We start from the raw sequence: 21,968 nt of genomic DNA, 5'->3' as shown, positions 1-21,968 counted from the left end.
GACTACAGTAAAAGCTGATATTAGTAAATGTCTGAAGGCCGTTGATATAGTGCAGGATAATTTTAAGAAAATTGAAGAGGCTTTTCTTGAATGTAGAGATCAAGTGGAACAAAATAGAGAAAAAAATAGAAAAAGTGAAAGATTCATTCGCGGGCTGGGAAATTCAGAAGAGAACTGTTGAAGAAGAGTGATTCTTTGGAAAACAAAGCCGGTGTAATAATGTGAAGATAGTGGGACTTCCAGAAGATATTGAAGGCTTGGAGCCAATTAAGTTTTTTAAGAAATGGATTCCATATATTTTGTATGCTGAGTTTTTTCCAGGTGGCTTGGAATTGGATAAAGCACATAGAGCATTGAAGAAGAAACCTTACCCAGGACAGCCGCCTTGGGTTGTTCTAATTCGATGTTTGAAATATCAGGACAGGGAGATGATTTTGCGGATGGCTGTTCAAAAATCCCGTCAAAATCAGGCTCCATTGATGGTTCAGGGTAATAGTATTCTTTTATGCAAATTTGAGTCAAGAGATAATTAAGAGACGCAAGGAATATAAAGACGTATTGTGGAGAAAAGGGTATAAGTTTACCTTTCGGTATCCCGCTGTGTTGAAGATTTATCGATGGAGATTTAATGTAATGTTATTGAAACAACCTACATACATTAGCTATATTAAGGAACATATTGTATCCTTTCTACAGATAAGTACTAATTCAGTACAGAATAATTTTGTTTTATGGGATGCTTTGAAAGCACATTTGCAAAGTCAATTTATTAGTTATTCTACAAGAATTAAGAAACAATTTTTGGCGGAGAGTTTGACTTTGGAGAAGGAAATAGCAGTTTCGAAAAAGACTTCCACAGAAGATTTTAAAAAAAGCATTGTTGACCAAATTGAAACTTTATTATAATACATTACAAACGTATCAATATGAACGATTAATACAGAGATCTAAACAACGTTATGAATTAGGGGATAGAGCCCATAAGGTTTTGGCTTGGCAGTTGAAAGCTGAACAGGCTTCAAGAACCATTAATGCTGTAAAAAAGAATTCAACAGTTACCTATAAACCTCAGGAAATTAATGATCAATTTCATTCATACTATCAAAAGTTATATACTTCTGAAGGGGTTTAAGAAAATGGTTCTTTTGAATCTTTTTTATCTGCTTTAGATTTGCCGGTTTTAAAGGATGAGGACATGCAGGAATTGGAGGCCCCATTTACAGATTTTGAAATTAAGGAGGCTATACAGATTATGCCAAATGGGAAATCTGGTGAGGATGGGTTCACTGCAGTTTTATAAGGAGTTTTATGAAATTTTTTTCCCCGTATTTATGGATGTGCTTAAACAGGCAATAGATGAGCAATCATTACCAAATTCGTTCTCAAGAGCAATAATTACAGTAATTCCAAAGAAAGACGGCGACCCTTTGAAAGTAGCTTCATATCGACCAATTTCTTTATTGAATGTAAATTATAAAAGTGCTAGCAAACAGACTCACTAAATATTTAAAATTGGTACATGTTGATCAAGCAGGCTTCATTAAAATAGGTATGCTTTGGATAATATTCTTAGATTGATTACTTTGACAAATGCATCGAGACATCAGCCCAACCAACCAATGATCATCACACTCGATGTGGAAAAAGCATTTGATCCAGGGTAATGGCATTTTTTATTTAAAGCACTAGAAAAATTTAAATTTGGGCCACTTTTTGCAGGTTGAGTCAAGGCACTATATAAAAATCCAGTTACAAAAGTGGTGATGAATGGTCAAACTTCTTCATCATTTAAATTATCGAGATCAACGCTTCAAGGTTGTCCATTGTCACCAGCCTTATTTGCATTGGTCATAGAGCCATTCACTCAAGCTATTAGACAAAATTATAATATTAAAGGTATAAAAATTGCAGATGAATACAAGATTAATTTATTTGCAGATGATGTTTTGATATATTTAACAGAGTATTTGAAACACTTACAAGAGTGTTTGAAGAAATATGGAGTAATGTCTGGGTATAAAGTTAATTGGGATAAAAGTGAAATATTACCAGTTTCAGATGATGATTATACTGATTGTAAACAGATTACAATGTGGCGATAGTCTAATAAAATTAAATATTTAGAGTTAACAGCTGACGTAAATTATCAATCTTTATATAAATTAAATTATGTACCGTTATTTTTAAAAAATTAAAATAGACTTGAATAAGTGGAAAGATCTTCCTTTAACATTAATAGGCCGCATGAATTGTATTAAGATGAACATTTTTCCACGTATTCAATATCTTTTTCAATCAATTCCATGTGTGCTTTTCAGGAATTGAATACTGTGGTGAGAATGCTAGAGTAGCATTGCAGAAATTGACTTGGAAATATACTTTAGGGTGACTTCAATTGCCTTATTTTCAGAATTATTATGAGGCTGCACAATTAAAATTTGTTAACAGGATGTTAAATGTTACTCAACCTCCTGGCTTGGCTAAAGTTGAATTGGCTTGTATTTCTGAATCACAAGTTCATCAATTTAAATTGAAGTGGAATTGTTATTTGCTACAGGGATATAATATGCCAGTTTTAAAACATTTATTCACGATTTGGTCTAAAATAAATTATGTTATAGGCTCTAGGGGTAAGATTATGGCCCGAACCCCATTATGTCAAAATAAAGTTATTCCTTTCTCGATGAATAATCCATATTTAAAGATTTGGAATTCTAAGGGTATAAAGGTGATAGATGAATGTCTTGAAGATGGACAATTTCTTTCTTTCTCTAGTCTTAGGGAGAAGTATGGGATATCATCTAATTCTCTATTTGTATTTATCAAGTGTGAGCTTTGGTGACAGATAATTTTGGAAGAGAAATTATGTTACCTAAATTTGCTAAGTTTGACCTTTTGATTTTGGAAACATTAAAAAAGGGATTTATTTCAGAAATGTATGCTTTGTTACAAGATGAATAAATCAGATTTAAGTAAATCTAGATTTAAGTAGGAAGAAGATTTATCTTTTGATATATCTCAAGAGGTTATGGGTCAAGATAACGCAAGATATAGTCTAGTTAATTATAATTTTTTGCATCAGTTATACCCGACTCCCAAGAAGTTAAAAAGGTATGGTTTTAGTAATTCAGATTTATGTTTTAGATGTGGAGTTCATACTGGAACGTTTGTACATGCAGTTTGGTCTTGTGATAAAGTTCAACCATTTTGGAAATTTTTTTTAAAATTTTGGAAGAATATTTAAGATTAAATTACCACTGGACCCATTAATTATTTTGTTGGGTTATACTGTATTTTTAGTTACTGGTTTAGGGTTGGACAAGTTTCAGATGGCATTTGTTCGTTTGGCATTTGCAGTAGCGAGGAAATATATTGTGATAACAATGGAAAGACAATGTGGAATTAAATATAGCCCGCTGGCATAATGAGTTGAGATCTTGTATTTATATGGAGAAAATAACATGTAATTTGCATGATAATTATTCTTTTTTTTTGTTCAGATGTGGTCACCTTATTTGAAATTTATGGGTTTGGAAATATCTTAATTTTTTTTATTGTAAGTTTGACACATCACACAGCGTATGTAATTAACTGATGTATGTCTTTTTGCTCCCCTGTTGTGGGTGGGGGTGGGTTTTGTTTATTTTTTTATTTCAAAAGATATGAGATTATAATGATGTCTTTCACCTGCTTGTTGATGATCCTCAAATATTTGTGATTTGACAGCTCTGCTAACATTTGCAGCCTTGGTCGGACTAAATTTATTAGAACTCCCTGTTATTTCTTTTTTATTGCAACCCCACATTCTGTAAGATGTACACAACTGTATGTATGTCAAATATAAACTGTTAATCTGTTTGCAGAATCCTTCTCATTGTTCCTTCTCACAGTTATTTTGTGGCAAGTACATTTAAACTTTAGCTGTTTGCTTCGCAACTGTTTAACATAAGGCACGTTAAAAGGGAATTTGCCAGCTTCTAGTGCAAGCAAGTACCTGAAAAATCATTTGATTTGAAATACATAAATTATTCATTCAATGGATGAACATTTACTGAGGTTGGCAGGTTAATTTAAAAAAATCTGTGGAGGGAAAGACAAGCATATATGCGTGCACACATGCTGCCTGAACTGGTGACTATTCCCAGCATTTCTGTTTTTATTTCAAATTTCAAACATTTTAAATTTTTCTTCCTTTTCAAACACCATCTGAATGTTGCTTCTATCTAACAGGTCCAGGAAAGCTTGTGCATTCTTTGGTGTCAGTTAATTCTTTCCCAATGGGTCCTCTAATTGCACTGCAAGGCTATGGGACAAAGCAGCAGCAAGGTGCACACACACTGGGTGAGCCCTTGATGAGATAAGGAGTTGTCTATCCCAACATATGAAGACAGGCTTTGGCGGATTGACCAGACAAGACCAATGGAAGGTGTAACTGTCAAGAAGGCAGTCTCTACAATCATTGTGGAACGTGAAGAACATGACAAGACACAGAAGAAGTCTGTGCCTAGTCCCATCTCCAGCCACCTCAACTTTTGTCCTGCCACTGGATCCAGATGGGAATTGAAAAGAGAGTGAGGCTGATGCTGCGCAACTCTCCTTCACTTTAGGGAATTTAAACTAATAAATAGTTGCTTGAAAGCTAAGTGAGATACTTATTAGTGACACATTTTCAATAATATCTGCACTGATGCTCCGTGAATAGAGAGTAACATTAGTGCTAACAGTCAACTAAAGTTATGAGTGTTTCTCTCACCCTTTTGCATCACGTTTTTAATATTCGATCTGAAGCTCCCCTGGGTGTCATACATTACTGCACATGCTCCAAGTAAACAATTTAAACCAATTTTGGCTCCTAAATTCACTTTAATCCAAATCAAGTGCTAGTCTCAAAATCATCATCATTACCCTCTTCAACCTTTGAAGTCCTTTGGCGATGGGTGGGCGACGAAGCAGCAGATGTGGATACACTGGGAGCTGTAGTCATGGACGTGCCCACAGGCGGCTCATTTCTCACTGACTGAAGCAGCAGTGAAAGTCCACGTCTACCTGGACAAATGAACAACCCTCTTCAGGAACACACTGCTCACCTCCATAGCATGAGGAAAGGGCTAGAAAATATGCCCTAAATGTTGTGTGCTTCACTACACCCTGGCCAGTTTACCACAACTGGCGGGGGATCCCAGTCGAATAAACACAACAAAACACAAGGTGAAACAGGTCACCATTAGCACTTGGAACATGCGTACACTTTTGGACAAACCTACAGCAGACAGGCCAGAGAGAAGAACAGTCTTACTTGCCAGAGAGGTTGCAAGAAACGACATTAACATTGCAGCCTTGAGTGAGACTCGTCTTGCCAAGGAAGGTCAGCTGACTGAAACTAGAGATTGATACACTTTTTTCTGCAGCGGTCACAGCAATGATGAGCATTGTGGTGCTGGAGCTGGATATGCCGTCAAGAGTCACCTTGTTCTGAAATGCCACTCTCTCCAAGGGTTTGAACGACCAGTTCATGGCACTGCAACTTCTGCTACAGAACAAGTCAAGCCACCGTGATCAGTACCTATGCCCCCACAACCTGGATGAGGAGAAAGACAGGTTTTATGAAGAACTAGACACCCTGCTATCAGCAGTGAGCAGCACTGACAAGCTGATCTTGCTCAGTGACTTCAATGCAAGAATAGGGTGCGACTCTGCAGCCTGGCAGTGAGTCATTGAGAGACATGGAGTGGGCAAGTGTAACAGTAACATCCCACTCTTACTAAAGACTTGTACAGCACATGACCTCCTCATCACCAACGCCACTTTCTGCCTGCCTACCCACAACAAGACCTCCTGGATGCATCCCCACTCTAAGCATTGGCACCTTATTGACTATGTTATTGTCAGGAGAAAAGGCAGGCAGGATGTCAGAGTGACAAGGGCCATGTGTGGTGCTCACTGTTGGACAGATCACTAGCTCATTGTCTCCAAAATGAAGCTTCGCATCAGACTCGAGGTGACCACAAAGCAAGGCCATGAAAAGAATCAATGTGGCCAGGCCGAAGAAACTCAGCATTTGCTTCAGCACTGGCTGAAGACATAGAACCAAACTTGCTGACCTTCACCTTACAGGCAGCACTGAGGATGACTGGGACTGCTTCAGGGTTGTTGTCCATTCATCTGTACTGAAGATGCTCGGGCCCTCTACCTGCAAGCAGCATAACTGGTTCGATGAGAATGGCTCTACTTGTTGAAAAGCACCACCTTCATTGCGCCCATCAAAACGATCCACCATCAGCTACCAAGAAAAATGCCTTTATCAGAGCTCGTAGGACAGTCCAGAATAACCTCCGTAATCTTCAAGATGCCTGGCTGAGCACCAAGGCAGATGAAATGCAGGGATTCACTGATAGAAGCAACTTGAAACAGTTCTATGAAGCCCTCAACACTCTCTAGGGGCCTCAGTCTCTCGGGAGATTCCCCCTCCTGAGTACAGATGGTACAACTCTCATTACAGATCCTGCAGAGATGGGCTGAACACTTTGAAGGCATCCTCAAATGACTGTCATCTATCAACATTGAGGCGACAGACAGGATTCCCCAGGGGACATCAACAGCACCATGGATGACACATCAGTAGTAACCGAAGTCACAAAGGCTGTCAGCCAACTAACTAGTGGCAAAGCCTCAGAGGAAGACACCATACCTGCCAGTGGTCCTGTACTTATAAAAAAGCTCAGCGAGTTGTTCCAGTCTTTTTGGAATCAAGGATCCATTCCTCAGGAACTTAAAGATGCATCCATCGTACACCTCTACAAGAGGAAGGACAATTGACAAGTATGCAACACTGAGGTATCTCACTGCTTTCCATTGCAGGAAAAACCCTTGCAAGAGTCCTGCTAATTCGTCTGGTCACTCTTCTGGAGCTGGGCCTGCTGCCAGAGTTACAGTGTGGCTTCTGTAAATGTCATGGTACAATTGACATGATTCTTTCCACTCGCCAAAGTGTCAGGAGTAGAATATCAAACTCTACACAACCTTTGTTAATCTCACGAAAGTCTTTGACACTATCAACCGACAAGGCCTTTGGAGGATCACATCAAAGTTCAGCTGCCACACCAAATTCATTCAGATGGTACGCCAGTTCCATGAATGATGATACGATGGCCAGAATGCTGGGCGGCAGAGAATCCCTCAAGGCAGTGGTTTTCAAACTGCCCCCCTAAATTCACATTCCACCTTAAGTAATCCCTATGTCATTGTGATGATGTAATGGGTCGGTGGGGGGGGGAAAGAAAGGGTATTATACTGAGCACTTGCTATTGGCTGTATAGACACTCCACCCTACTGGTATAACAGATAGAGATCCTTTCCTACTAGCCAGTTTGGAGGTGGTTCTAATCTGTTAATAAAAATTGGTTTAATACTTGACTGGTCCATGTCTATGGCATATCAGCCATTAGTGTTGTGTGATTAGTAAGGGATTGCTTAAGGTGATATGTGAGTGGGAAGGGAAGGTTGAGTCCACTGCTTTGGACCCAATTGTTAAGAAAATATTTTGCTTGAGAAAAATTGTCATAGGCCCATTTCCTTTGGAGTTATGAAACCGTTCGCATAACGAGTCAATTAGGTACAATTAAAACAGTGATTTTCAAACTTTTTCTTCCCACTCACATACCACTTAAGCAATCCCTCATTAATCAAAGAGCACCTATGGCATCAGGATTGCTTAAGGTGGAATGTGAGTTTAGTGGGGGGGGGGGGGGGGGGAGGAGAGAAGTTTGAAAACCACTGCTCTAAGGCATTTCCAGTCACCAATAGCATCAAACAGGGGTGTGTGCTTGCACCCACACTGTTCAGCATGACATTTACTGCCATGGTGAATGATGCCTTCCAGGACAGTGATACTGGGATCAGCCTCAAGTACAGAGGGAATGGGAAGCTCTTCAACCTGAGGAGACTTCAAGCTTTTACCAAAGTGAAGGAGACTGTTCTGAGAGACTTTCTCTTTGCCGATGACTGTGGCCTGTGTGCTGGCTCAGAGCCAGAGATGCAAGTCAGTATGGACAAATTCTCCACAGCATGTGTCAACTTTGGGCTCACCATCAATAGTAAAAAGACTGAGGCCATGTAGCAGCCTGCTCCTCATGCTCCATTCACAGAACCCAAAACCACAATCAAAGGGCAGAAGCTACAAGCAGTGGGTCCAGTTCACTTACCTCGGCAGCTCCTCTCCTGAATATTGACTATTCATACAGAAGTTAACAGCAGAGGCTGCGTTCTACTGTATGGGAATGTCGAGGAATCAGTCCAGCAACAAAACTGAAGGTCTACAGAGTTGTGTACTCACTACCCTCCTGCATGCCTGTGAAACATGGATTATGTATTGAAGGCATGCAGGAGGGTAGTGAGTACACAGCTAAGTAGACAGCTCAACCATTTTCACATGACTTGTCTTCACAGAATATTAGGCATCAGATGGAAAGACAAAGTATCAGACACTGAAGTTCTCTAGAGCAAGTCTACCATCAGTCCGCACACTGCTGATGAGAGGACACACCCGGTGGGCAGGTCATGTCATCCGTATGCCGAACGAGCGCATACCCAAGCAGCTCCTTTTTGGAGAATTCTCTGCTGGTAGACGCTTGCATGGAAGGCAGAAAAAAAACATTACAAAGACACACTAAAGGCCTCCCTGAACTCACTTGACATAGTCACGACCACCTGGGAAACGCTGGCACAAAACCCCCCTACCTGGCACGCCCCTATCCACACGGGCTGTCAAGTTTACAAAGTAAGGCGCACTGCGGAAGCACAACATAAGCACGAGCTGCGTAAGTTCAGATCCACCAGCGCAACAACTGCAGTGTCTACACACATCTGCCCAACATGTGCCAGGACATTCCAAGTCTGAATTGGCTTGACCAGTCATCTTCAGACACACCACATCCAATCTTAAAGTGACTAATGGTGTCAAAGTCTTCATTGACGATGGACTAACAACGACTCCTGCAGCCTGGAATTTGCCAGTTGACAGCACTGCCTCACCAACATCTAATTATTGTTTAAAAAAAATTACTTGTGAAAACTAGTAATAAAAACACTTAAATAACTGAGCTCTCCTTCAGTTGTGTGGTCACAGCAAGTGACATCACCCTCAGTATCTGTTCTTTATTTTGCTTTGGAGTTGTTTCATATTTCTAAACTTTATATGCACAGTGAACTTGCTCAAATTATAATCCCCATGAAATATTCACACCACAGACGACTTCCTATCTGGATTACTCATTACTTATATCTGGCATTCCTCACTGGTTCTAAGCCATATGGTTCTAGAAACTGATCCTGAACATGGCAAAAGGAAAGATACAGCCTTTCTAAAATGAGATAGTAAATGTAACACGGAGATCAGCAAATGATTGTCAGATTCACAGGGAAACAGCCAGCATTGTCCTGGAATATTGTGATAATTGTATCTTATGTACCTGTGTGGTTGGAGCAAGTATGAATGTTGGTGAATCTGTGTAGTGTTCTTAAGTATGTGACACTAAATGTCATTTCACCTTGAATCAGGCCCTCCCGTTTTACAAACCCATTGTACTCTTGTTAATTTTCATTTTCTCATTTGCAGTAAAAGAGCATTTCTGTGAGCAAATCTGTTCAGAATCATTCTGTTTGAATCCTGTTACATAGTCCTGATCTGAACAATGGATCCCCTCATTCTTGTTATTTTGTTTACCTTTATAGGAAAAATTAGACGTTGCCACTAAATGCCAGTTTTCTCCCTATGAGACACTTCTGATTGAGGACACAGCTCATTATAGGATGAGGGTAACAGGGCACATCAATCAATCAACACTCACCACCACTAATGTCAAACAATTTCTAAACAAAACCTGGACCTGCTTAAAGAATATTTCAATAGTTCAACAAGTAAGTGCAAAGGCAGTGCTCCATTTATAATTCAAAATGAAAAATCGGAATTTCGTCAGAGTTGCTATGGAGATCCATATTGTGGAATCTAGGAACATTCAAATGGTTTCCATGGGCACCTCTCGCATTTGGAATATTTTTAAAAATTACCTTTTTCTATTCATCAAAGCATTATCTACTACACAGTCTTGCTCTTTGGAGCCTTGCCGCTGAGTTGGAATCGTTGGCTGCCCATTGAACACCACCATGGAGAAGAGGAGAGCAATGCAGGTTACACAAAACGACAGGGAGACGAGAGCTTCCAACACATTCCATAGGGCGAGGAGAGGGAGCATAGGATCTGGACCTCCTGTCAGCAGTGGAGCTGGTGTTGTCATTCACCGGCAGAGACCCAAATTCACCTTGCTGCCTGGTGCATCCCTGAGCCCCGCATCTTAGTGCTGAGTGATCAAACACACCACTGACCCAACACCAGCTCAACAGGCAGCATATCCACACTAAGCAGGGGGGGGGGGGGGGGGAAATTGAGTAATAGATTGGTGCCAGGTTCCTGGAACAGTAGTAGGAGGACAGATTCATGTCAGGTTCCCAGCACAGCACAGCTACCAGTACATATATGTCTCCATATGTAGTGATCTTTCCCTTCAGGTTCTCCTCCCTGAGACTTGTGTGGTATCAGTGTCTGCAAACTCTCAACATATTCATCTGTTAATCAGCTTCACTGAGCTGATTATGCTGTCCTTTAAAACCAAAGAACATTACAGCACAGAAAACAGGTCCTTCAGCCCTTCTAGTCTGTGCCGAGCTATTATTCTGCCTAGTCCCACTGACCTGCACCATTCCACACCCCTCCCATTCATGTACCTGAACATTTTTTTCTTACAATGTTAAAATTGGGCCTACATTCTCCACTTTATCTCAATATTGTTGGTTGGAAGTTATTACACAAAAGTAAGCTGCTATGTTTAGCACATTGAGTCAAAGGCTGGGTTTTGAAATCCTTCATTATATAGATTTGCTAAAGGTAAATTATGTTTAGAGTTGTACAACACAGAGAAAGATTTTTTGGCTAAACCGCCCATGCTTCCCAAGACAATTATTATTTAAACAGTGAAAAATTGCAATTCTGATGTGCCAATAGACCGTATGACAGAAGTGTGACAGCACTCTCCCATGGCCCAGATGAGCATAGTTAATAAAGTGACTCATCCAGCTCCATGGAGGGCAGCCCACCCTTAACATTCACTACCCTCAGCCCTATGGCTGCAGCATGGACCATCTACAACAGGTTCTCAACAAACACTCAACCCTACAACACTGCAGCAGTTGAAAGTGAACACCACTACCTGCAGGTTCCCCTCCAAGCCATCTCATCCCAACTTGGAAATAATCACCATTCCTCCATCACCTGGAACTTCCAACCCCACTACACTGTGAAAGGACCTTCATCTGAAATAACCCAGTCGTTGAGAGCAGTTCACCACCACCTTCTCAAGGGAGATCAGAAAGTGTTAAATCCCAATAACCTGAGTGTCTTTTGATGACATTATCTCATCATCATAACTTGTGATATCATAATCAACACTGATCATTTTACAAAAACTCCTTCCCTCCAATATTACAATGAGACGACAGGTAATACAGCACAAATTATACATCCTTTATAAGCATAAGAATGATTGTTTTAGGTGCAGTATGAGACATTCACCACTCAGTTCAAGGACCCTGACTACTCAAAGTCTCACACAACATAGAAATAGGCCCTGAGGCCCAGTCTGCACTGATCATCAAGCATCCATTTATGCGCATTCAGTTGTATCTACTGCTTACCTACATATTTGAAGGAATCTACAGTGGCTAATTAACTTACTTACCTGCTCGTCTTTTGGATGTGGGAGAAAACTGGAGCACCCAGTGGAAACCCACATAGGTTCACAAGGAGAAGGTGCAAACTCCACTCAGACAGCACTGGAGAGCAGGAGTATACCCAAGTTTCTGGAGCTGTGGAGAAACAGCTTGACTAACCAATCCCAATGAAAGCAGGCTCTCTCTAGCTGGAACAAACTTAGTAGATTATTAGAGTGACTTAGTCCAGAGGTACAAAGGCCTGGATAAGGATTTCAATAGCACATGAGATAAAAACTGAAATTTCTTATCCACACTGCTTTTAAATGTTAAAATCTTTTACATTTTGAAATATTTATGCGAGGAAATAGAAAGCAATGATTGTTGTTTACACAAAAATGTTGCAGCATCTTAGCAAGTCATGCCTCAAAAATAAAGATACATAAGTAATGTTTTGGGTCTGAACCCTTCATTAAGGTATGAGCTAAAAGAAATCAGATGCCTGAATAAAATGGCGGTGTGTGGGTGTGGGGGGGTGTGGGTGTGTGAGCGTGCACACAGGGAAGTAGTACAGTCAAAAGGTCATAGGTGGATATGAGTGGGGGAGGCAGAAGAGAAAAATGCTGATGGGGGAGGGGATAGCTCTTTGAATGGAGAGGGAAGGGATAGAGGCTGGTGGAAGGAGACAGAGGGACAGGGAAAAAGAGGAAGACGGGGAGCAGCCGAACGGAAACCAAAGAAGTCAACGGTACTGTCATCTGGTTGGAGAGTGCCCAGACAGAATATTAGGTATTGTTCATCCAATTTACAGGAGTCCTTGGTTTGGCAGTGATTGTTGTTTGGTTCAACTTTTACTTGATATTCAGGTAATAAAGCATGAAGTTTTTGAGTTAGTTTTGAACAAGACAAGTTGTTAAGTTTAACCTCAATTCTATAGACTACTCGCTGCACATGATGTCAATGGAGAGGGGAATGAATCACAGGGTCAACTTCTAAGATCTGCATTAAACTGCACATGGACAAACATCCCAAAGAAGCTGTCAGTTTCACAGAAAAAAGAGAAAAAGCAATACGTTCCCTGTAGTTAATATCAGGCCATCAACCAGTTACAGTCTTTATGTTGAATGTTATGCAGTAAGCAACTAAAGCTTTCAAGAATCATTCTCCCTTCTCTGCTGAATAATTGCTTGTGGTCATTTACAACAGGCAACTGGATTCCAACACAGCTAGCCAAGAATTGGCCAAATCTTCCTTGCCGTCTGAAAATAGTAAACTCTACTGCATCAACGGATCATGTGGTCGAGAATTGCTACGGACTTCAATCAAGTTTCTGAGAAATATTTCTCTGCACACCGATCAGTGGTAGGTAAGCACAATCTGCTGGAGCAACTCAGGGGGTTGAGAAGCATCAGTGGGAGAAGGAGAATGGTGAACATTTTGAGCCAAACCCCTTTATCAAAACAAGGGATGTTGAGAAGAGAAGCTAGTGTAAAATGTTAAGGTTGGGAGGGGTGGGAAGATAAAGCTGAAAGTGCAGCGGCTCACTGGAGGCTTAATCGAACCGGCTCAGGAAGTTCCAAGTGACATGACATCACAATGTGATTACATCATTTGGAACACGAGGTTTTAAAAGCCGTGTAACTGTTTGAGTAACGACTTTTAGTGAATTTCGACTCGACTACATCTGATCATTTTCTCGTTCTTCATTTCGCACTGTGACAGTTGTTACATTGGTGACCTGACGTGGCAGTAGGCAGGATCTTGGAACAGTACACCAATGGACAATGGAAGCCTCGAGTGTTTTTTAGTTGACATCTCTGCCCTCTGGAAACTAAATACAGCATATTCGATAGGGAATTGCTGACACTGTACCTAGCAGTCAGACACTTACACTATTTTTTGGAAGGCAGGGACTTCATGGTTTTTACTGACACAAACCGCTAACATTTGCCTTCGCGAAGGCATCAGATCCCTGGTCAGCCCGCCAGCAAGGTCACCTATCTTGCATATCCGAGTTTTCAACCAGGATTAAACATATCTCTGGAAAGAGTAATGTGATGGCTGATGCCCTGTCCTGCTCCTCTGCTGCAGTAGTACATGGCCTCTCTCTGGGTGTACACTCCATGGTGCTCACCAAACAGCGCCAGGACGACAAACTCCCAGCTTATAGAACTACTGTCACAAGCCTGCAACTCAAGGATGTAGCCTTTGGGCTGCAAGGTACCACTCTCCTGTGCAACGTTTTCACAGGTCAGCCTCGCCCTATCGTCCCTGCTGCGTGGAGACATTGCATTTTCGATGCCATTCATGGACAGCCCCCCATTTGAGAGACGGTCTGTCCGGCATGGATTCAAAAAGTAGGTCATGTACTAGCCAATCTGCTAAAGTACGTGAAGTCGCTGCTTCAGCCTTTCCAGCCACCACAGCGCAGATTCGACCATGCACATGTTGACATTGTTGGCCCACTTCCGGTGTCACAAGGGTCTAGATATTCACTAAGTGGCCAGAGGTGGTTCCTATGATGGACTCATCAACCAATTCATGCACCAGAGCTTTTATTTCTGCCTGGGTATCTCGGTTCAGCCTACCCACACACGTCACCTCCGACATCCGCACTCTGGGATGTTTTGTCACAACTGCCAGGAATGCAGCTCCACCACACGACAGCCTACCACCCACAGTTGAATGGCCTGGTGGAGTGGTTCCACAGGCTCATGAAGGCTGCACTGATGGCCCGCCCCCAGGGACCTGATTGGGTGGAAGAGCTGCTCCTGGGAATAAGATCCTCCAAGGAGGATCGGCCGAGTTGGTTTATGGAGCCTGCAGCTTAAGTCTTAGGCGGATTGCGGGAGTGGCTTGGAAAATTGGCCTCAGTTCCCACGTCAAGGCTTGGAACAATGACACCCTTCATTCCAAAGGAATTCAGAGACTGAGAGTTTGTGCGTAGAGGTGCACACGGGCCACCCTTACAGAAGCCACAATGAGGGCCCCTTCAGAGGGCTACGAAACAATTATACAACTTGTGTACTAGACATTGGTGGCATCCAAAGACATTTATGATCGACTAAAGCCTTATCATCTCAACCTGGATCGGCCCTTGCCATGACCCCGAAGTGAAGGTGCGGACAACCACCCAAGAGTGGTGGACAGTAATGGCACCAGAGGTTTAGCCTCCTATTGCCAGTTCTTTAGGGGGGCACGGGTGGGGGGGCCATGTAGCAGCTCACTGGAGGCTTAATCAAACCGAATCAGGAGGTTCTGAGTGACGTCAAGATATCATAATGCGATGACATAATTTGGAACATGGGGGGTTTTAAAAGCTGCGTGTGACTTTGAATAAATGGCTTTCACTGAACTTTGACTCAACTACGTCTGATCATTTTCTCCTTCATTTCGCTTTTGTTGCAAAACATGATGGACAGAGGCAGCAAATTGGCAGTTGCCAGACAAAGGGAGAAACAGGCAAGAAAAACAAAGAGGACAGGTGGAGTAAAGGGAGTCACAAAGTGGAGTGGGGGGAGGGTGGTTGATAAGTGGAAACCAACGTTGCTGGTACAGGAGAGATCAGGTGGAATTGAGAGGAGAGGGTGACCAAAAAAATCCAGTGGAGAGGTTAGAGGGGGATGGAACCAAAGATGAGGGTGAATGAGAATAGGTGGGGAGCTTGGTGGGAAAAATAACCAAAAAAGTGGGGGCAAATGGAAAATCAGGATGTGGTGGGTCATAGAATTTTGTAACCTGAAGGACAGATCTCCAATCAATGCCTCACCAAAAGTATTTTTTCTTTTTCAAATATCTATGCTAACAACTTCTCTTTTAAAATGTATTGCTTCCACATATTATCCTTCCTCATTCTTTGTAAAATGGATTCCTATTCATCATTTTGCATATGTTCATTCTCCTCAGTTATTGACTAAAAACTCAGAGGAAAATAAGAGTTCCCAAGAAAGCCCGTGGGGACTTTGATCATCTCAAGCTTCTCCTGGCAAAAACAAAGTTTCTTCACTTTCCCCTTCTTTACAGCATCTCTTCCTTGGCTGGTGAGAATTACCAACAACTGGGAGGAGTCAAAACCAATTTGTTAAAGATGGTGTTTGGTTAGTTGACACAAGAGTGCCACTCTGAAATCTAGTGGGAATCTCTACAGGTGCCCTGTGGGAAGTATCTAGCCCTGCTTGGAAAATTGAGTGCCCAGGAATGCAAAAGGCTGCAGACAGTGACAAACCAAGCCAAGTACATCACAGACACCTCCTGTCCATTAAAGACAACCACATGAAGTGTTGTCTCAAAGCAGCCAACATCATAAAGGGCCCCAATCACCCTGGTCACGTCATTTTCTCACTGCTTCCTTCAGGCAGCAGGTACAGAAACCTAGTTCAGCACTTCTAGGTTCAAGGGAGGTTTTTGTTCCAACAAGCTAGCAGGATCTTAAACCTCCCCATACTACCTTAACCATAAAGTACTCCAGGACCAGCAAAAGATCTGTCTGCATTATTGAAATGTCACTTTTTTTTTATGAACTGCAAATGTGAATATTTGTCTATCTTTTTATATTTATTATCTATTTTTTTGGTCTCATGGCACATTATGATAATTTAAATCACACTATTGTAGTTGGTGTGGCTGCAGCAAGTAAGAATTTCAGTGCAACTGTTCATGGTACTCACATATATGACAATAGTCATGCTCAACTAGCCATTACCTTGGTTGACTTAGTTTGTTTGGTCAGGTGAACCACTGCGCCCTCTCTCATGATGGACACCTCCTGATCACAGGTTCTGATGACTGTGACGTTTGTGTCTGGGACGTTGGAAGTGGGAGACGTCTGGTTAAAGCAAAAGGACACACAGGTATGAGACTTCAGTGGCATCTTTCCCGAGCTTGATGTTCCTTGAATTTTGATTTTGACAGCAGACGGTTACAACTAATTTTATCAGGTGCATTATTGGATGTATTTTGTACATCGGGATTATTTTGTCTTTATTTCTGCCTCGCTTGTTTCTCAGAGGTTTTATACCCAGCTAATAATTTCCTAAAGGAAGTTTGTCATCAGCATTGTGGCACCTAATCCCACTGCCGGTAATTCATTTGTTTTCAGGTGTTCTAGCCACATTAGCCCATGGGGAAGATTTACTCTATCGCTGCTTCTGGTTCAGTCATAACTCTGTGCTTCCAATTCTGCACCAGGCTAAAATCTGTCAGGTTGCCTGAATGCCAGCAACATGTGGCCACAGGAGAACTGGGTTTAACAACAGAGTTGGGGTTGGGGGAGGTCCAGATCTTTAACTTCTCCTGGGATGGGACCATCTCTGGGAACAAGCTCCCATTAAAGCACAGAACAATGAATAATAATCAGCCGGGAGAAAATGACAGAAGTTCCATCATTGGGCATGAAATACGTGGTGGTTGGAGATGTCAGGATTAATTTCACAAAGTTACACTTCACCTCAGTGCTGTCCCACCTCACCCAGGGATCTGCTGGTTAAACACTGATGTTGGTGCATTTCAAAGTCATGGCGTGATCAACACCTTGTCCTCAGGACAGAGACTCCTTGCCCCAGGGGTCCGAGAGGAGTGACTGTTGTTGGTACTGAGAGCATCCAGTGTCACGGCTCAGGAAGGAGGGGGTCGCGGTAGAGGGCTGGTGGTGGTGAAAGCCTCCAGGAGGTTCTGTTCTACCATGGCTAAGCAGAGGGTTGGTGGCAGTGGAGACAGCACCCTGGGTAGTGCAGCCCGACACTCCGAGATCCTCGGGAAGGGAACACTTTGGAGCTTTCACTGAGTTCCAGGTCTGGGCAGTGAAATGCGTCACTGTCTGTGTGTCTGGTTCATTCCTGTACCTCAGGAACGTGAGGATGAGAAGCTGGAGGGGCTCAGTGGGTCAGGCGGCATCTCCAGAGGAGATGGTTTCAGGTTGGGACCCTTTGTCGGGAGTGGAAAAGAAAGGTAGCAGGTATAAACAGGGGATGGGCGTGGAGGGGCCACGAGGTGATCAGACTGGACAGATGGTGTGGAGAGAAAAGTGAGGGGCAGGTAAAGGAGAGATGGCTCCCATGAACTACCTGAATTCAACATTCATGCACTAGGTTTGAGACCACGCAAGCTGAATACTATATTATTCAAGGTTCCTTTTGGCCTCACCCTGCCAATGCAGAGGATGAGGACAGATGTGTCTATGTGTGAATGATAAGGGGAACCAATGGTGGAATTAGAGGGGTGCGTGGGGTGCAGACTGCACCGGGTTTCAATATATTTACCAGGCTAAAACTCTATGCAAATTTACTTTTTGAACCTTCTAATGTGTGCGTTACTGCTGGTGTTTTCATAGTTGCTGCTTTTGTCAAATTTTCTGATGTTTTAGCTACAATATTGTGATAGTTTCTGTAAATACATTTAGGCTATGTGTATGATATTGTAATTTAAAAGGTGTAACTTTAATTTTGCTAGTTGCTTCTCTCACTACTATTGCCATTACGTTCCGTGATATACGGGAATTACGATTTTGAGTAACATTAGTGCAAAAAAAATTACTAAGGATTCTGTAGGATCTGGTATGGGAGGAGGTTCATGGTGGGGGTGGATTACCACGAGTTTCCGCATTGGATGACACCAACCTAGTGATATTATTTAGGGGAACTAAAGAGCCTGGCAACTGGGAGTTCTCCCTGAACTGAAGGAGAGTGGGTAGGTGCTCAACAAAGCAGACGCCCAATCTGCATTGGTCCCACTGATGTAGATGAGGCTACACGGAGTACAGAAAATGCACAGGGTCAAGTTGGAGATGGATGTGAAACTCTGCCTCATTGAACCTTGGCTACGCAGAGAGGTGGGGTTGCTTGGTTAAAATTGCAAATTATTTTTGGTTTTAATTTCAAAAACATTCTGGATGCCATAGATTTTTATTAATTAGTCCCCTTTGAGCTAATTCCTTTTCCTACCTTCAGATCAAGATTTTGGTTTTTGTCAATGGTCAGAGTTTGGAATCCAATTTTTCCAAGATCTCTTTATTGACCAAAATTTGGCCTTTTTTGAATAATTATCTCAATTTAAAATAACTAATCATTTTTTAAGATATTTACAGAGTAGGGAGTTTTAAATTCCTTGGTATTAAAACTCCCTTAAGATTTGGAATTAAAGATGATAGAGAAGATATATAATCTTAAACCAAACACTAAAATGTTGTTATCAGTTCTCTTATGAGCTATTATTGGTGTCTAATGGTAAATCCCTAGACAAAACTAAGAAAAAATGGGAGCAAGATTTTCAAAAATAATTTTCTAATGCTACATGAGATTCTATCATTAAATTGATTAATTTGTCTTCTCTATGCGGCCGACATTCATTATTGCAATTTAAAATAGTACATCGAGCTTACTTTTCCAAAGTTCAATTGGCTAAATTTTAATCTAATTTCTCATGTAAGACTGAAGAAGGTACATTATTTCATATGTTTTGGTCATGTTCCTCGTTTTCCAATTATTGGGAAAGCATCTTCCATTCTTGTCTTTATTGTACTCACCATACTGATGTACTCACCATACTGAAATCATTTGTTGCCTCTAATTTACATTGAATGGGATTGTTTCTTGTCCTCACAGATCCTCTTAATGTTGGGCACCATATTAGATAGCTGTATCCTTATGTCAGGAGCTGCATCAAGTTGGTTTTGGTATTTTGTTTCGTTGCTGCATAATAGGAAGATCCAGTCTAGCACATGCAAGTCGTGGAAAATGGTAACAGATAAAGCACAGCAGACTTTGCCAAGGTCGGATATTTTTCACTCACGCGAATCCAGAACTTAGTTGAAAATCTTTAAATCTTCGCTACAAAATTCAAATCGGATGTTACGTCGATTAGGTTTTCATATTCTTGCACTGATAAATCGACAGGTTGGGTTGTGACAACGGAAGGATTTTGTACCCATCTCTTGTTCTTATGTCGGGAAAATATTCAAATGTAGAATGTAAAATAGTTAAGTGTTGTTAATTTTCATCAAAAAATCTTCATCGGCGCAAAATCTTGCAGCGTGGAGAAACAATCAATTTTTTTTCCTTTTACCATTAAAATCTAAGTCAAATTTTCTAGAAAGTGATGAAATTTTGTCCAACACATTAAAAACGGTTACATTTTTGCTTTGTAGGGCCATAGTTTCATTCAGTTTTGTGAATATATCAACAAGATATGCAAGACGCATTAACCAGCTGCAACTTAATGGGCACTCTGAGAATGAAGACTTCGAGTCACTAAAATAAACTTGAAATTCTTGGCAAAGTTCAAATAGCCTTACTAATACTTTTCCTTGGGATAACCATCTCACTTCTTTATGCAGTAGGCTTATGTGTTGTCTTCCCATTTCTTCAGAGAGGTTTAAAATGGGACTGCAGGGATCGACTTTTGATATAATTAACAAATTTTCCTGCTTCATTGAACACTTTTGTCAGGGGCATGGGCATTATTTTCACTACAAGTGCCTCTCTATGAAGGGCACGGTGAGTCCTGCTGGAATTTGGTGCAACCCTCTTAATTCTGAAAACAGTTCCAGCAATTTTCTCTATGAGAGTTTTGGCTCCATCTGTGCACACGTGTGAGCACTTTTTCCACGGAATGGCATTCTTCATCATGTTGTTACTGATGCAGTTAAAAATTTCTTCCCCAGTTGTGCGCCTTGCAAAGACGTCTGTTGACTCGTCCAGTTGTAACGAAAAAGCATCACATAACTGCAAAAAACCCATTAATTCCCTTCTATGTCCTCAGCTAGATCCTTAATACATCTTGCAACAGTATTATTTGACATTTGCACTGCATCAATTTTCCTGCTGAACTGCTCGATGAACATACACTTCACTACGTCCTTTGTACAAGGCTTAATGACAGGTTCTCCAAGAGAGTGGGCCTCTCCAGCAAGGGCAATTCGATAACTTATCCTGTAAGAAGCTTCAGTCACATTCTCATTGTCTTTGCTCTCTTTACGGTTTCCATCATAAAAACCTTTACTGGTTCAAAGTGAATCCAATTTTCTTTTAAAGGACACATCCTTATCTTTGTGTTGGAGATAATTGGTTTCTGTTAGACAGAATTTTACCACATAAAACACATTGTGCATCTAGTGCCTATTTATTCCCGGCTGAGGTGAAGCCAAGTGACAAATAATTTTCATCATACCTTCATTTCTTTACACTTGATTTTTCAGATATGGGCATCATGGAAGAATCTTCATGAAAATACAGTGGCGCCTTAGTACTTGCTTCAGATGAATTATCTTGTCTCCTATGTTCTTTTTTAAGCCGACAATCTATGGAATACTTCCGGTTTACATTTTAGAATGTGGCCAGCCTCGCGCCAAAAGAAACGAGTCTCATTGGTTGAAAATGGCGTGAACCTTGATGTCGGCGCTGCCTTTAGTTTTGTTAGCGTCGAGGCAACTGTTCACGGCCGTTGCAGAAATAGACACAGGTAGAGTGCCCTCATGGATCATTATTATTATAATTCAAGGATTTAAATAGTGTGGATACTCCAGTAATTCCCCGTCTGGAAGCCATTGTTCAATTCATATTTACAATATAAACAGATAATCTTGTTTATAGGGAGGGGGTAGATTAATAGGGATTTAAAAAATCTTTTTTCCCCTTTTATTATTAAGACAAAAAAAAGGAAAGGGGGGGAAGGTTAACTACAGATTATGGATCATATCAGAACAACATGATCACATCAGAGAAGTATAAAATATCTCATTCAAGGGAATTTTACATGTATAATTTGTATAATTTTTGTATTAAATGTTATTTTTGGACATAGTATGAGTTATGAATTAATTGTTTAATTATAGAATTTGATATCTTGAATTAAATAAGTTATGCAGTAATTATGGTTGCGCTTCTAATTTACAATTGATATGTATGTGATATGATTTGATTAACATTATCAATAATATACCATGTGGAAAGGGTTTTTAATAAACTCAAAAATATTTTAAAAAGAAAAAGCACAGGTAAAAAATAATTTGAATATAAACAATTATTACAAGTTTTTGTTATAACTACCCATTTCTTCTGCAGAACCCAGTTTGGGAAATGCTGCTCTAAACTGTGGTCCTTCCCCACAGTGCCCTCACATTGGCTGCACTAAGCCTCAGTGCATCCATCAGCTCATATTCCTGCAGCCTGGAATGTGCCAGTCAGCAGCATTCCCAGACCAGCATTTTAGTATGC

General features: G+C 41.1%; 1 protein-coding gene across 8 annotated transcripts in view; it reads left to right on the top strand.

Annotated features, from left to right (window-relative positions):
• Positions 1–6,643: 6,643 nt before the first annotated feature.
• The window catches only part of wdr38 (WD repeat domain 38), a 29,941-nt gene continuing 14,616 nt past the window's right edge, over positions 6,644–21,968 (top strand). For 2 of the 8 annotated variants that reach the window (XM_069888361.1, XM_069888354.1), the window contains exons 1-3: positions 11,473–11,550; positions 12,967–13,122; positions 16,490–16,610. In XM_069888361.1, coding sequence (XP_069744462.1) covers positions 13,054–13,122; positions 16,490–16,610 — 190 coding nt within the window. In that variant the 5' untranslated portion in view covers positions 11,473–11,550; positions 12,967–13,053. Of the gene's footprint in view, positions 6,835–9,729; positions 9,916–10,075; positions 10,186–11,472; positions 11,551–12,966; positions 13,127–16,489; positions 16,611–21,063; positions 21,214–21,968 lie in introns of those variants that run through there. The other 6 variants (XM_069888356.1, XM_069888358.1, XM_069888357.1 and 3 more) reach the window with 6 other exon arrangements.

Source organism: Narcine bancroftii, chromosome 1 (genome assembly GCF_036971445.1).
Source record: "Narcine bancroftii isolate sNarBan1 chromosome 1, sNarBan1.hap1, whole genome shotgun sequence".
NCBI lineage: Eukaryota > Metazoa > Chordata > Chondrichthyes > Torpediniformes > Narcinidae > Narcine > Narcine bancroftii.
Note: the sequence above shows the minus strand (reverse complement) of the source record. Positions and strands in the feature narration are given on the sequence as shown.